The 11,400-nt window shown below is 35.7% G+C and overlaps 2 protein-coding genes across 2 annotated transcripts; one reads left to right on the top strand and one right to left on the bottom strand.

Moving 5' to 3' along the window:
* Positions 1 to 80: 80 nt before the first annotated feature.
* cript (cysteine-rich PDZ-binding protein) lies at positions 81 to 2,275 on the top strand. Its single transcript, XM_051915313.1, has 5 exons — positions 81 to 175; positions 414 to 479; positions 587 to 641; positions 1,046 to 1,149; positions 1,232 to 2,275. Exons 1-5 carry the CDS (start codon positions 160 to 162, stop codon positions 1,294 to 1,296), a joined length of 306 nt encoding a protein of 101 aa, XP_051771273.1. The 5' UTR covers positions 81 to 159; the 3' UTR covers positions 1,297 to 2,275.
* Positions 2,165 to 8,463, bottom strand: gch2 (GTP cyclohydrolase 2). The gene is made up of 6 exons (XM_051915312.1): positions 6,518 to 8,463; positions 4,880 to 4,989; positions 4,583 to 4,638; positions 3,936 to 3,967; positions 3,450 to 3,534; positions 2,165 to 3,153 (listed from the first exon to the last, which is right to left on the bottom strand). The coding sequence occupies exons 1-6, from the start codon at positions 6,822 to 6,824 to the stop codon at positions 3,024 to 3,026; spliced, it is 720 nt and encodes a 239-aa protein (XP_051771272.1). The 5' UTR covers positions 6,825 to 8,463; the 3' UTR covers positions 2,165 to 3,023.
* Positions 8,464 to 11,400: the final 2,937 nt, after the last annotated feature.

Below are 11,400 nucleotides of genomic sequence, written 5' to 3'. Positions count from 1 at the left end.
GCTACTAAAGACAACTAGATTGAGCGACGTTTGTCAGGACCTTTATTTTGACAATAGTTCATAATACGTCACTGAAGGCTAAGCAGTGTGTCTAGCTTCGTTTTTTACAACTGCGAAGTATCTAGACGTGATAGCTACGACTTTGTGACACATTTGAAGATGGTTTGCGAGAAGTGTAAGTAGTACCATTATAAATCATATTGTAAATCATATTGTACACAAATGTCTAAGTCATTAATATTGTAATTCGTATGTATAGTCAGTAGCTTTGGGTCGCTAGCAAGATCACACTAGCAAGAGAACTCGGAAACAAAACAGTCTGCTGTAATGAACGTCGTCTGTATTTCGACGATGATAACAATTAATATGTATAAACTGACGTCAAGTCAAGCATGTTTTGATGTTCCCCGCAGGTGAGAAGAAACTGGGGCGAGTCATCACCCCTGATACGTGGAAAGATGGGGCTAGAAACACAACAGGCAAGTTGGATTAAAGCTTGGATCATGCTTTTTGTGATCTTCCCATTTGCATTTGTATTTATGCTTCGTCAACACCGAATACTAACCTGAAAACTATTATATTACAGAGAGTGGTGGTCGAAAGCTTAATGAAAATAAAATGCTGACATCAAAGAAAGCCAGGTGTGTTGCTTGGAATTGCTTAAAAATCATAATATTTATTGTATTATTGGGTCAGTATTTATTGTAATGCATGCAAAGTCACCATGAAATCAAAATCGACAATTCTTATTTTTTACGGGATATTGCAGTATTTATTCTAAATAATTTATCCGTACACATCATAATTTTAAGTTCCCTCATAATCTTTAGTCCCCATTAAATCAAAATTGATTTATTCTAAATAATTTATCCGTGCACATCATAATTTTTTTAAGTTCCCTCATAATTTTTAGTCTTGTTCAAGAAGCTGTTCCACTCAGATATGTTACAATAAGGAAGAAAACACTATCACAACTTCCATTTCATGCCAACCTTAAATGTGAGTTATGATGAACATCGTGAAAATATGTATGTCATTTTGACAGGTTTGATCCTTATGGGAAATCTGGATTTGCCACTTGCAGAATATGCAAAAGCTCTGTCCATCAGTCTGGTTCACACTACTGCCAGGGATGTGCCTACAAGAAAGGTGAGACGGCTAGCGCTGAGATGCGGTTTTGTTTCCGCCACACATCTATATGTTCTCACCACCCTCTCTTTCTACTTTGCAGGAATTTGTGCCATGTGTGGGAAGAAGGTTCTTGACACCAAGAACTACAAACAGACCTCAGTTTGATTTATTATCTTTTTCTGGAGGTTTTCGTGTTTAGCTGAGAAGGCAATGTTTGTGAATGATTATGTTGACTCTTCCATGTGTTGAGAATGATCATTTAACTTCACAAAAGAGTTTAATTTGCAGTGTTTTGTGTAAAAGTGCTGCCAAAGAAGTGTACTGGATTATGACTGTATTTATTTGAAAATATGTCCATGGTATTTTTCTCTCACTTAACCTTAGAGCAATATATTGGCTTGCACTGTTTGAACAATGTAGATGCCTTCTTTAAGTATATTTGCTGGAGAACATGTTTTGTAAATGTTCTTATTCATTTTTTTAGTAAATAATTTATCATTTTTAATACTACCAAGCATAATGAAAAAAATCAGTTCTCTTCATGATAATTTATTTCTCTTTTTAGGCTTATTAGTCATTGGACCTTATTCAACTTTAGACTTTGACTTTTAAATGTCACCTCTTCCCCAATTAAGAAAAATATAGATATTATCTCTCTTGTTTGAAGTTATATTTTTTTCTATCGTTTCCAAGGCAGTGTCACTACAGCAGATTCTAATGTAAATATGAAACAAGTAGACAGTGACCTGCCAATATAAGACCGCTACAAGCTCAGTGTACAGTGATGTTTATAGCCTGTTTCCACTTCTTACTGTCCCGCCATTGGTTCTTTTTGTGAACACTGTTGCAGATGTTTTCTGGAAATCTGTTTGTCGTTTCCTTTTTCAGTTATCATTTGAAATTATATAGTTTTGGATTTCTTTTAGATGTCTCTTGAACCCACCCAGACCGTTGCGGATTTTCTTACAGTCTGTTTGATTGTTTTGCCATATTTTTAAGTGCAAGAAGGCACAACATAGCAATACTTAGATACTGTATAATATCATTCCCTTAAGATCAAATAAATTAAGAATTGACTCCTGTACCAACGTGAGACTGTTTTTGCCTCTGTAAATACAAAATAAAATGCAAAATAAAATTGTGACATCTTGCAGAAATCAGTCTTTTGCATAAGAAAACAGACCAATGCATTCCATAAATGGTGCTTTAATGTTTTAGTTGGCATAGTTGACAAATGTTTTGTTTTGTTTTATACAATTCAGACCTATATATTATGTAAAAAAAAAAAAAAGCAATATCTCAGTGGCAATGTTGATTATTTCTAACCACATACAAATGATTCCCCAGATATATCACAAAGAACCTTTCATTGACTTATATAAGTATAAATTATTCATCATGTTGGCTTATAATCCTTTGAATATTATCTAATCAGAGTATATGACAAAAAATGTTTTTAAAATTTATATACAAATTAGTTCTAATATCTTCATTTTGCAAAAATTAATAATGTTAAACAAGTATCTGAGGCAATATGTTAATTTAGTAATTGTTAATAACAAGTGAGATAATAGAAATGACACATATAATACTAATTCTATCAGTTTTAAGGCAACTGTGTGAATGATTCAGTGGCAGGTCTTTTTCTCAAAAGTAGTAGTTCATGTAGTAACACTGATCCTTCAATATTCACATTTTATATTTCAGTATATGCAAACAGTGAGTTTCAGCTGTTGGCAATACAGCTGTGCTTCAGCAGCTGGTGGACAGATCTACAGCTCGGGCTCAGTGAGATTCTCTTAGCACCATGGAGGGTTTCAAACGTAGAGAAAAATCATTGACCTGTTTGACTGTAAACACACTGATGGAGTTGGCACAGGTAAGTGTGATCACTATGCACTTTTTGTCAGGGCGAGGAACTCCTCTCGGGCCTTCGGGTCCTCTCTGAATACACCCAGCATGGCGCTGGTCACAGTACGGCTGTTCATCTTCTGCACTCCACGCATGACCATGCACATGTGACTACAACAACAAACCTCCATTCAGGTCACAAATAACATTTGAAATACACATTTTCATGCTCATTGTATTGTATGAATAAATCATCAACCATGACAGTCACTTAGCAGAAGCTGAATCAAAGTACTGTATTCTGAGCTTTGAAGTTACATGAATCTAATTGCATTGATTGTGTTAATATTTGAGAGAGACTAGGATATATTACAGTATTAGGTGTGTGTTTACATACAGATAATTGTACATAATCTGATCAAATGTTTTATAAGACAGTGTTTTGTCTTTCAAATAGGTCTACTTACGCTGCCTCAATGACGACTGCCACACCGACAGGCTGCAAGGCCTCAGAGATTGCCATTGCTATTTGCTTTGTTAGGCGTTCTTGAACTGCAATAAGCAAAATTAACAGTAAAACACTGAGGAAGAAACACAGATGAGGGGCAGCATGGATTCAATAGTAAGGTATGAGACTGAGAGATGCTAGCACTGAAAATACAGGACTATGTGCAACATTTTCTAAGTAACGATGCCTATACTATCATTCAGAAGTCAGTAAGATTTTTGATATATTTTTTATATTTTTTTGATATATTTTATTTATTTTTATATATAAAACAGCACTAGATTTATTTGTAACATTACAAATGTCACTTTTGATCAATTTTATGCATCCTTGCTGAATAAAAGTATTAATTTCTAAATAGAAATCTTACAAAACCCAAACTTTTGAATGGTAGTGTAGGTCAATCTCCCTTTTGGTAAGTATCTAGATATCTTCTGATAATTACCTTGAAGTCTGCGACTGTAGATTTCAACGATCCTAAAGAGGGACAAAATTAATAGTGCGCAAGTTAAAACACACCAACAACCAAAAATGTTGCACTTATCAAACAGCCATTTTAATAGGTAGCTATTTCCTTAAGAGCAAGGAATGACAATATTAGCAGAATATTCTTGCATGTTTTTTTTATATATAACTATAGTGTAATTGGTAAATATTCTAGACAATTTAGTGATTAAGATTAGTAATAGATATAAATGCAGCTGATGAATAGTGGCAAATGAAGTCTGGGCATATTTTACTCAGGCAAAGGAAGCACTAAGCTGCACATGATATTTTGTGAGGGCAGCAATGTTAATGGTTCCCACAACCCAACCACCGAACAGTGGAGGTGGGAGTTGAGGGGGATTTCCTCAGCGCCAGAGGTCAGCTAGTCTGGCGTTTTTCAGATGGGGCAGGATACTGTGCCAGGCTTTGGATCTAAGCTTCAAGTGAATGGGCTGTGATAACAGAAGAACTCAGCCACTTGTAACTAATATGTTCACTTTTTCAGTCCCACTCTGATGTGAGAACAAGGCCCTTTATAGACTGTCTGAGACTGGCACACTAAATTGTGTGTGTGTGTGTGTGTGTGTGTTATATATATATACTCACCTTGCAAGCTTACTGAGGCCAACAACCTTTTTACTTGGCAGATATCCTATGTGAACCTACAGATTAATTAACATAAAAAAATTTACTCAGTTTATTGCTCATTGAAAAGTACCCATTGACCTGCCAGCACTATAAGCACTCTCCCAGGCCTAGACAAATGTATGCATCAATGATCCCCTCACAACCCATGAAACAGCCTTGTCTAGCACTGCAACATCAAGCATAACATTAACATGATGAACTGAGTGGCTAAAAGCATTACAATCATTGACGTTATCAGCAGATATTGAGACATACCTTGCCAAAAAATGGTACTAGATGATGTTCACAAAGTGAAAACACGTCAATATCTTTCACAATAACTAGCTCCTCGTGGTCCTCATCAAATATGGCATCATTTAGTACATCTGTAGAATATGAAAAAATATATACAAAAGTTAATTGCTTAACACATACCAGACACAATTTCCACATTAAAACCCTCTCATAAATCAGGTCAGTTCAGGAGAGAGGCAAATACTAAAGTGATTAGTTTAAGTAGCCCTTAACACCAATCAGACTATTGAAGCTCTTGCTTTCAGCATCTGATGTTGACTAATTGAGTAATTCCAGAATGACGTATAAGTAAATTATACAACCCTTCATCAAAGTAGTGGAATTGTCAGACACACTAATGGGTAAAAAGACTGCCTAAACATTGCATACTGTATTTGGATCAGAATGATAAACAATTTTATTTAATCAATGTTATCATCATTTTGGGCTACATTCAAATACATAAATATAACTAATAAAAACCCAATTGGAGATGAGCTAATAACTGGCATTATGTGGGGCCCTAGCACAGTTAGCTATGAAAGGGAATGAAAGGGAAGTTGCGATAGTCTTTTCTTACTTTTGTGATGTATATCTAAGTGAAACAGTTTCTCAAACAAGAAAATTTGGGGCAGGACTTGATTTTGTCCATTAGGAATTGGTTGGATTGTTGGATCATTGTTGTTTGCTATTGCTATTGGCATTTTTTTTTTTTTCAAAGCTAGTCTGTGTGGTAAAATGCCCCCAGCCACTTTAACGCCCCCATCCTAATTACTGTAGTTACCATGTTCTGAACATCACATCCTTTGTTTTTCCATCAAATGTAATTTAACTAGGTGGTTGAATAAAAATATTTGGACTTTATATTTAAAAAGTACCTCAAGTTAGCAGTAGCACCAGCTATCTAGTTAGCTAGCCAGTAAACATAAGCTAACAATATTTTTCAAATAAGTTTATTTTCAGCATGGTTCATTAATAAATTAATATTTATCAATTGTTTTGTCTTGTCTTTTTAATTTTAAGCTAAAACTGATTGTACTTTGATTTTGGTGTAAATGTAGAAAGCAAATTGCTTTGTCAGAGTGGGGTGGGGGCATTTTTACCCCACCTGTGGGGCAAATTAAATTTTTGTTAAAAATCAAATAACATGAAAACTCTGGACATTTTTCATACTTGGTTTATAATTTATCCCAGCGTTACTGGAAACTAGGATAACAATTCTAGACACATTTAACTTTTGTTTCACAGAAAAAAATACAGTCCTTAAGCCATTTTGACTTCATGGTTACTTCAAAGACATTTTAAACACGTGGTATATTTTTTTATTTTGAGGTGTATTTCTGAAGTGTAATCGTATAATAAAGAAACAAATAATGAGCGTAGCCTATCCTAGCTGGAAGTGTTCAAGCAGCATAGCTGCTGTTGCTATAGTAACCTCCTCCGGTGGAAGTGATTTCGAAACCGGTGTCTGCTGGCTAACTTGTAATCTTACTTTGTAATTGCTAAAACGCCGTTTGAAATCCCTGTATGCAAAACGAAATCGTAGAAATCGAGTGAAACTGTATAATACCATTATTCTCTGAATAATAATAACAATATGCCAAATAATAGCCTAGTTACCGTAGATGGTCTCGTGGTAGCCTTTGGTCAGGAACTGCATTGCCTTAGCTGCACGGAGAGGGGTTTTGAGGAGACCCTGCCGGTCAGTGTTCTCTCCCAGACCTCGCAGGATGGTTGTGTATGCCGCCTCGAGAGCAGGTAACCGCGACTCATCCTCCGCCTCTTTCCGGGATGTTTCGTTTTTGTGCTGGACAGCGACTTTTTTCGTGTCGACTGTCAACTCGCTAAAGCCATTACGGCAGAGATACTCTGTGACAATTTTGCCATTGCATAAACCGTTCAATTCTGCCGCCTTTTGGTATTCCATTGAATGTACTTTAAATTAGGCTACTATTTAAAAGAGAATAAATTATTACTATTAATATTTAATTCAAAAGAAAAATATAGTAGTAAATGAAATCAGATGTCTATTCTTTCAAATTTGCAACCGGTTCTCGGCTATAGGCGAGTGATCGTCGTGATGCTCTGAGCTGAGATTCAGTTGCAGTCTAAGTTTCTCCCACTCAGTGTGGCATTTATAGGAGCCCTTCACTATCGCTGTGTCCAATTGAGCACGTCGGTATTTAGTGTGAGCACGCGCTCCGTTATGTTTTACACGTCACACCCTTTTTATGGGGTGTAATTTAATAATACGTTACAGTCATGCAAACGGCGGAAACTGATTCATGATTTACTCGTCTTAATGTAAAGACCCAAATGAGCGTCAAACGTCTGAGCATATGACCTCACGTGTTCATATAAGCTAGACCCCATAAGCTGTAGCCTATTAGACATGTCAAATTCTTAGAAAGTTTAAAACAATAGCCTGATAATCAAAATAATAATAGTAATAATAATAATTCGACCTAATAGTGTTTGTTTGTCTTTGTTGTTGTGAAATGGCTATAATTTTCAGTGGCAAAGACCTATTAATTTAAAAGGTGCACACTAATAGACCTACACATAGGGACTTCCAATTGACATCTATTGTGTATAATACTGAGCTTATGATATTTGATGTCCTCTACCCCTAAATCTAACCATCACACAAAACTTTTTTGAATATTAAAACATTTAATCATTAATTTGTATGTTTATTAAGTCCTAATTTCCTCATATTCCTATATTTCTATCATTTGGTTCCCATAATGTAGGCAAAACCTGATCAAAGAGATCGTCCATTGAAAAAAGTTTTTAAGGTTGTATTTTTTCTTATTTGTTGAAATCATATGACTAAAAAAATATTAAAAATAGGGTTATTCCTCACACCAGCATATCCAAGACTGATCTCTGTGACAAAGCTCGTTTCCCCAAAAAAGGTCAGTTTTCTTGTGATTTTTGCTTGAAATTCAGTCATGTGAACGTCAGGCGTGGGCTGATAAGGTGCTTTAAAAAAATCTTGGGATAGTTTACAGTGGGTTATATCATGACTGTATGCAGCTAGACTTTTATTTCATAAAAAAATGAAAGAATGAATGAATAAATTATTGAATGCATGAACAGTGAATGAATTATGCTATATAAATTAACATGAATGTTTTGGAATTATGCAAATTTTACTTACAAAGTTCCATTATACTCAAATGAACTTGCTCAGAAAGTACAAAAGAACACACAATCCAAGATCATAACCAAAAGGAGATTATTCCTTTATGCATTGTACAAAAATAACTAAGCAGCTTCATTGCATCAATATATTGCGTCACATGACCCCTTTTTGTTTTGTTTTTTCTTGTGATGATGTAGAGCTCTGGTTAGACTGACCTTTTAGAGGTGAACTGGAAAGGTGGCTGACTGACCAAAATAATTATTTGTTCCTTGGAAACATCACAATGGAATTCAAGAGATAAACCGTTTCAGGTCAGGTGTGACATGCACATACAGGACAATTGTAGCAACTCATGTAAAAACAAGGCATTTTGTAATAACTGCACATAATGTAATAAGTATTACATTACTGTGAGTTATTTATTTACAACATATACCTTATACACAATGTTGGTATTGTACATTGTTTTTCATTTAATAATATACCTTTTTGTTGACAAATTAAAACATTTAATATTCTCTTAACTAAAGCCTAATTCAAGTGTCTAATGTACAGTAATAATATCAACATTAGTTTAAGACTGGATTTAGATTTTTAAAAATGTACTTTAAGGGAATACAAATGTTTTTGTTTAATAAAGCTATTACAATGTAGATGTCGAACGACCTCAGATTTTTTGGAAGTCTATTGTTATGTGATTAAAGACGAGTCAACGTCGACTAATCACTGATGACGTCAACATGCCTTGCAACATGCCACAATTTGCAAGAGGCTAAAGTTTGTGAACAAACTTTGATGATGGCTTGAGAAACCTGAATCTCGAGCCCGGACTCGACACAGTGCTGCCCATTGCTCCTAGCCTACATAACAGCTTATTTTTTATCAGTTCTTTTATTGTCTATGGGTCTTAATTATATTTCTTAAAGATTTCTGCTCATTCTTAATCAGATACAGATAGCGCATAAGATTACGTTTAGACTATTTGAATGCATTAGCGAGAGAGAGATTGCGTGTGTGAATAGAGTCTCTCTACTAGTGAAGCTGTGGGTTTTAGTAATTCTTCAAAAACCGAAAGGGATATATGCTAGAACTTTTCAGTTTTAAAATATTTTATTAGTAAGTTTCTGCGCTCCTGAATGTTTCTGTGTACGCGATCTGCACGTGATGTGCGAGCTACTGTCTGTATGTGTGCGCATTAGTTTAGAACGGCGATTAACTTAACTGTACAATAAACTGTTTAAAACGTGCATTCACCAGATCAATAGCCTATACAGCTGGTATAAACAAACATAACATGTGGAGCGCTCTCGGTGTATGCATTTATTTGTCATTTTAGCTTATGTAAAAGTGGACTTCAAAGATTTCTTATCATATGGCCCACTCTAGCATTAGTAGGCCTATTACAACCAATGTAAATCTATGGGATTTCTTGGAGTTTTGATTGTAATTTATACGAAAACCATTAAGTCTGATCAGTTAGAAAATATATAGTATGTTAAAGGATTAGTTCACTTATAATGAAAATTACCCCAAGCTTTACTCACCCTCAAGCCATCCTAGGTGTATTTGACTTTCTTCTTTCTGATGAACACAATCAGAGTTATATTGATAAATACGCATCCAAGCTTTATAATTGTGGTGAACGGGAAACAATAGCCGTGTTTCCACTATTGGGCCTAAAGCGGGCGTGCTAGTGCGTGCCAGGGCCAGTCGCGTTTCCACTGTCACTTCCGGGGCTTGATCGTGCCTTGTTGGGGCTTCCTTGGGGCCAATGGCCAGGGTTTTTCGGCCCGCCGAATACCTTGGTCCAAAGCGGGCCAGCCTGGGCTTGAGGGAGTGGTTATGACTATGCGCGCTATTACCAAGGTACCATGGTAAATACGACGGCTTGAAGAAATCAGACAAATCATATGTAGGCTATCACAATCATGTATTTATTTTATCTGTCAGCATGTCTCATCTCTTAATGGACTGTCTGATATCTATATTTCCACAGCAATGTGTTTGTGAAAAATATCCATATTTAACAAGTTATAAAGTAAAATATCTATTCAACTTACGAAGAAAGTAATGCCTCTCGCAGTTCAAAACACCTATGCTACATCCTACGCCTTCCATATTCAACTGTGAAAAGAGCTTAACTGACGCAACGTCAGTTCCGCTTTTTTTTAAAGTTGAATATGGAAGGCGGTCTGGCAGAAGCTAGATATTTTACTTCATAACTTGTTAAATATGGATATTTTTCTTACACAAACACATTGCTTCGCTTCAAAAGGCCTTTATTAACCCCCCTGGATCCACGTGATGGATGGATGTGGATGAATGTACTTTCTTGAGCTTCATACTCGTTGGTCCCGTTCACTGCCATTATAAAGCTTTGATGCATCAGTATATTTATTAATATCTCAGATTGTGTTCATCAGAAAGAAGAAAGTCATATACACCTAGGATGGCTTGAGGGTGAGTAAAGCTTGGGGTAATTTTCATTTTAAAGTGAACTAAACCTTTAAGTCAGAACAGTATGAAGGTCTTCTGCAAGGTGGCCATGTTGTTGGTGTCAAAATCAGCGACTAGTCGACATCAAGCTTAAATCGTCATGGCAGAGTATTGAAGTCGATTAGTCTTGTTATTACATTATGAGCTCAAGATTTATTATGTTCTGAGAAAATGATTACATTATGAACATTTTATTACATTAATAATACTTATTACATCATGTGCAGTTTTTACATTATGCTTTGTTATTACATTATGAGTTGCTACAACAGTGTTCACTGTTAATACTAATGCAGCTGTTTTGGACAGGCTATTTATGTTTTATTTGTTATATGGCACACTTTGTTCTGAGTGTGATTTTGCAATGGTGTGTTTTGGATAGTTCAATTTAAATCATATGTTTAGTAATAATGTTTGATATTTTTGCATTATTTAATAATGTAAAATTATGGTATTCTGGAAATCATGTGGTTTAGTACAATTCTAAATTTTTCTGATTTGTTAAAGCCAGTAAGTGTGAATGCATTTGGGAGCCAAAAGAATCGGCTCTCATAGATGAGCTAAAAAGAAGGATCTGCATGGCTCACTAAAAAGAGCCAGGATTCCCATCACAAGTGGCAAGGCCTGCTGTGTGCTCTGCTTAATGTAGACCTGCTTTGACATTGTGCAAGGGTTATGCTGTTCTGATTTTAACAGCCCTGACGTCATCAGTGTATGACAAGATCAAGATATCAGAGCATGACATGAATCACAGCATCCATGCAAGAAGATCAAATAAGCCGTTACTCTGGAGACCAGGTGAACAAAATGCTTGCCCCTCAGGCTTTGTGGGCTGTTCACGACCCATGTGCATGAACAG

Source organism: Ctenopharyngodon idella, chromosome 12 (assembly GCF_019924925.1).
Source record: "Ctenopharyngodon idella isolate HZGC_01 chromosome 12, HZGC01, whole genome shotgun sequence".
In the NCBI taxonomy this organism is placed as follows: Eukaryota; Metazoa; Chordata; class Actinopteri; order Cypriniformes; family Xenocyprididae; genus Ctenopharyngodon; species Ctenopharyngodon idella.
The sequence above is the reverse complement of the archived record's forward strand: the minus strand, read 5'-3'. Positions and strand labels throughout refer to the sequence as shown.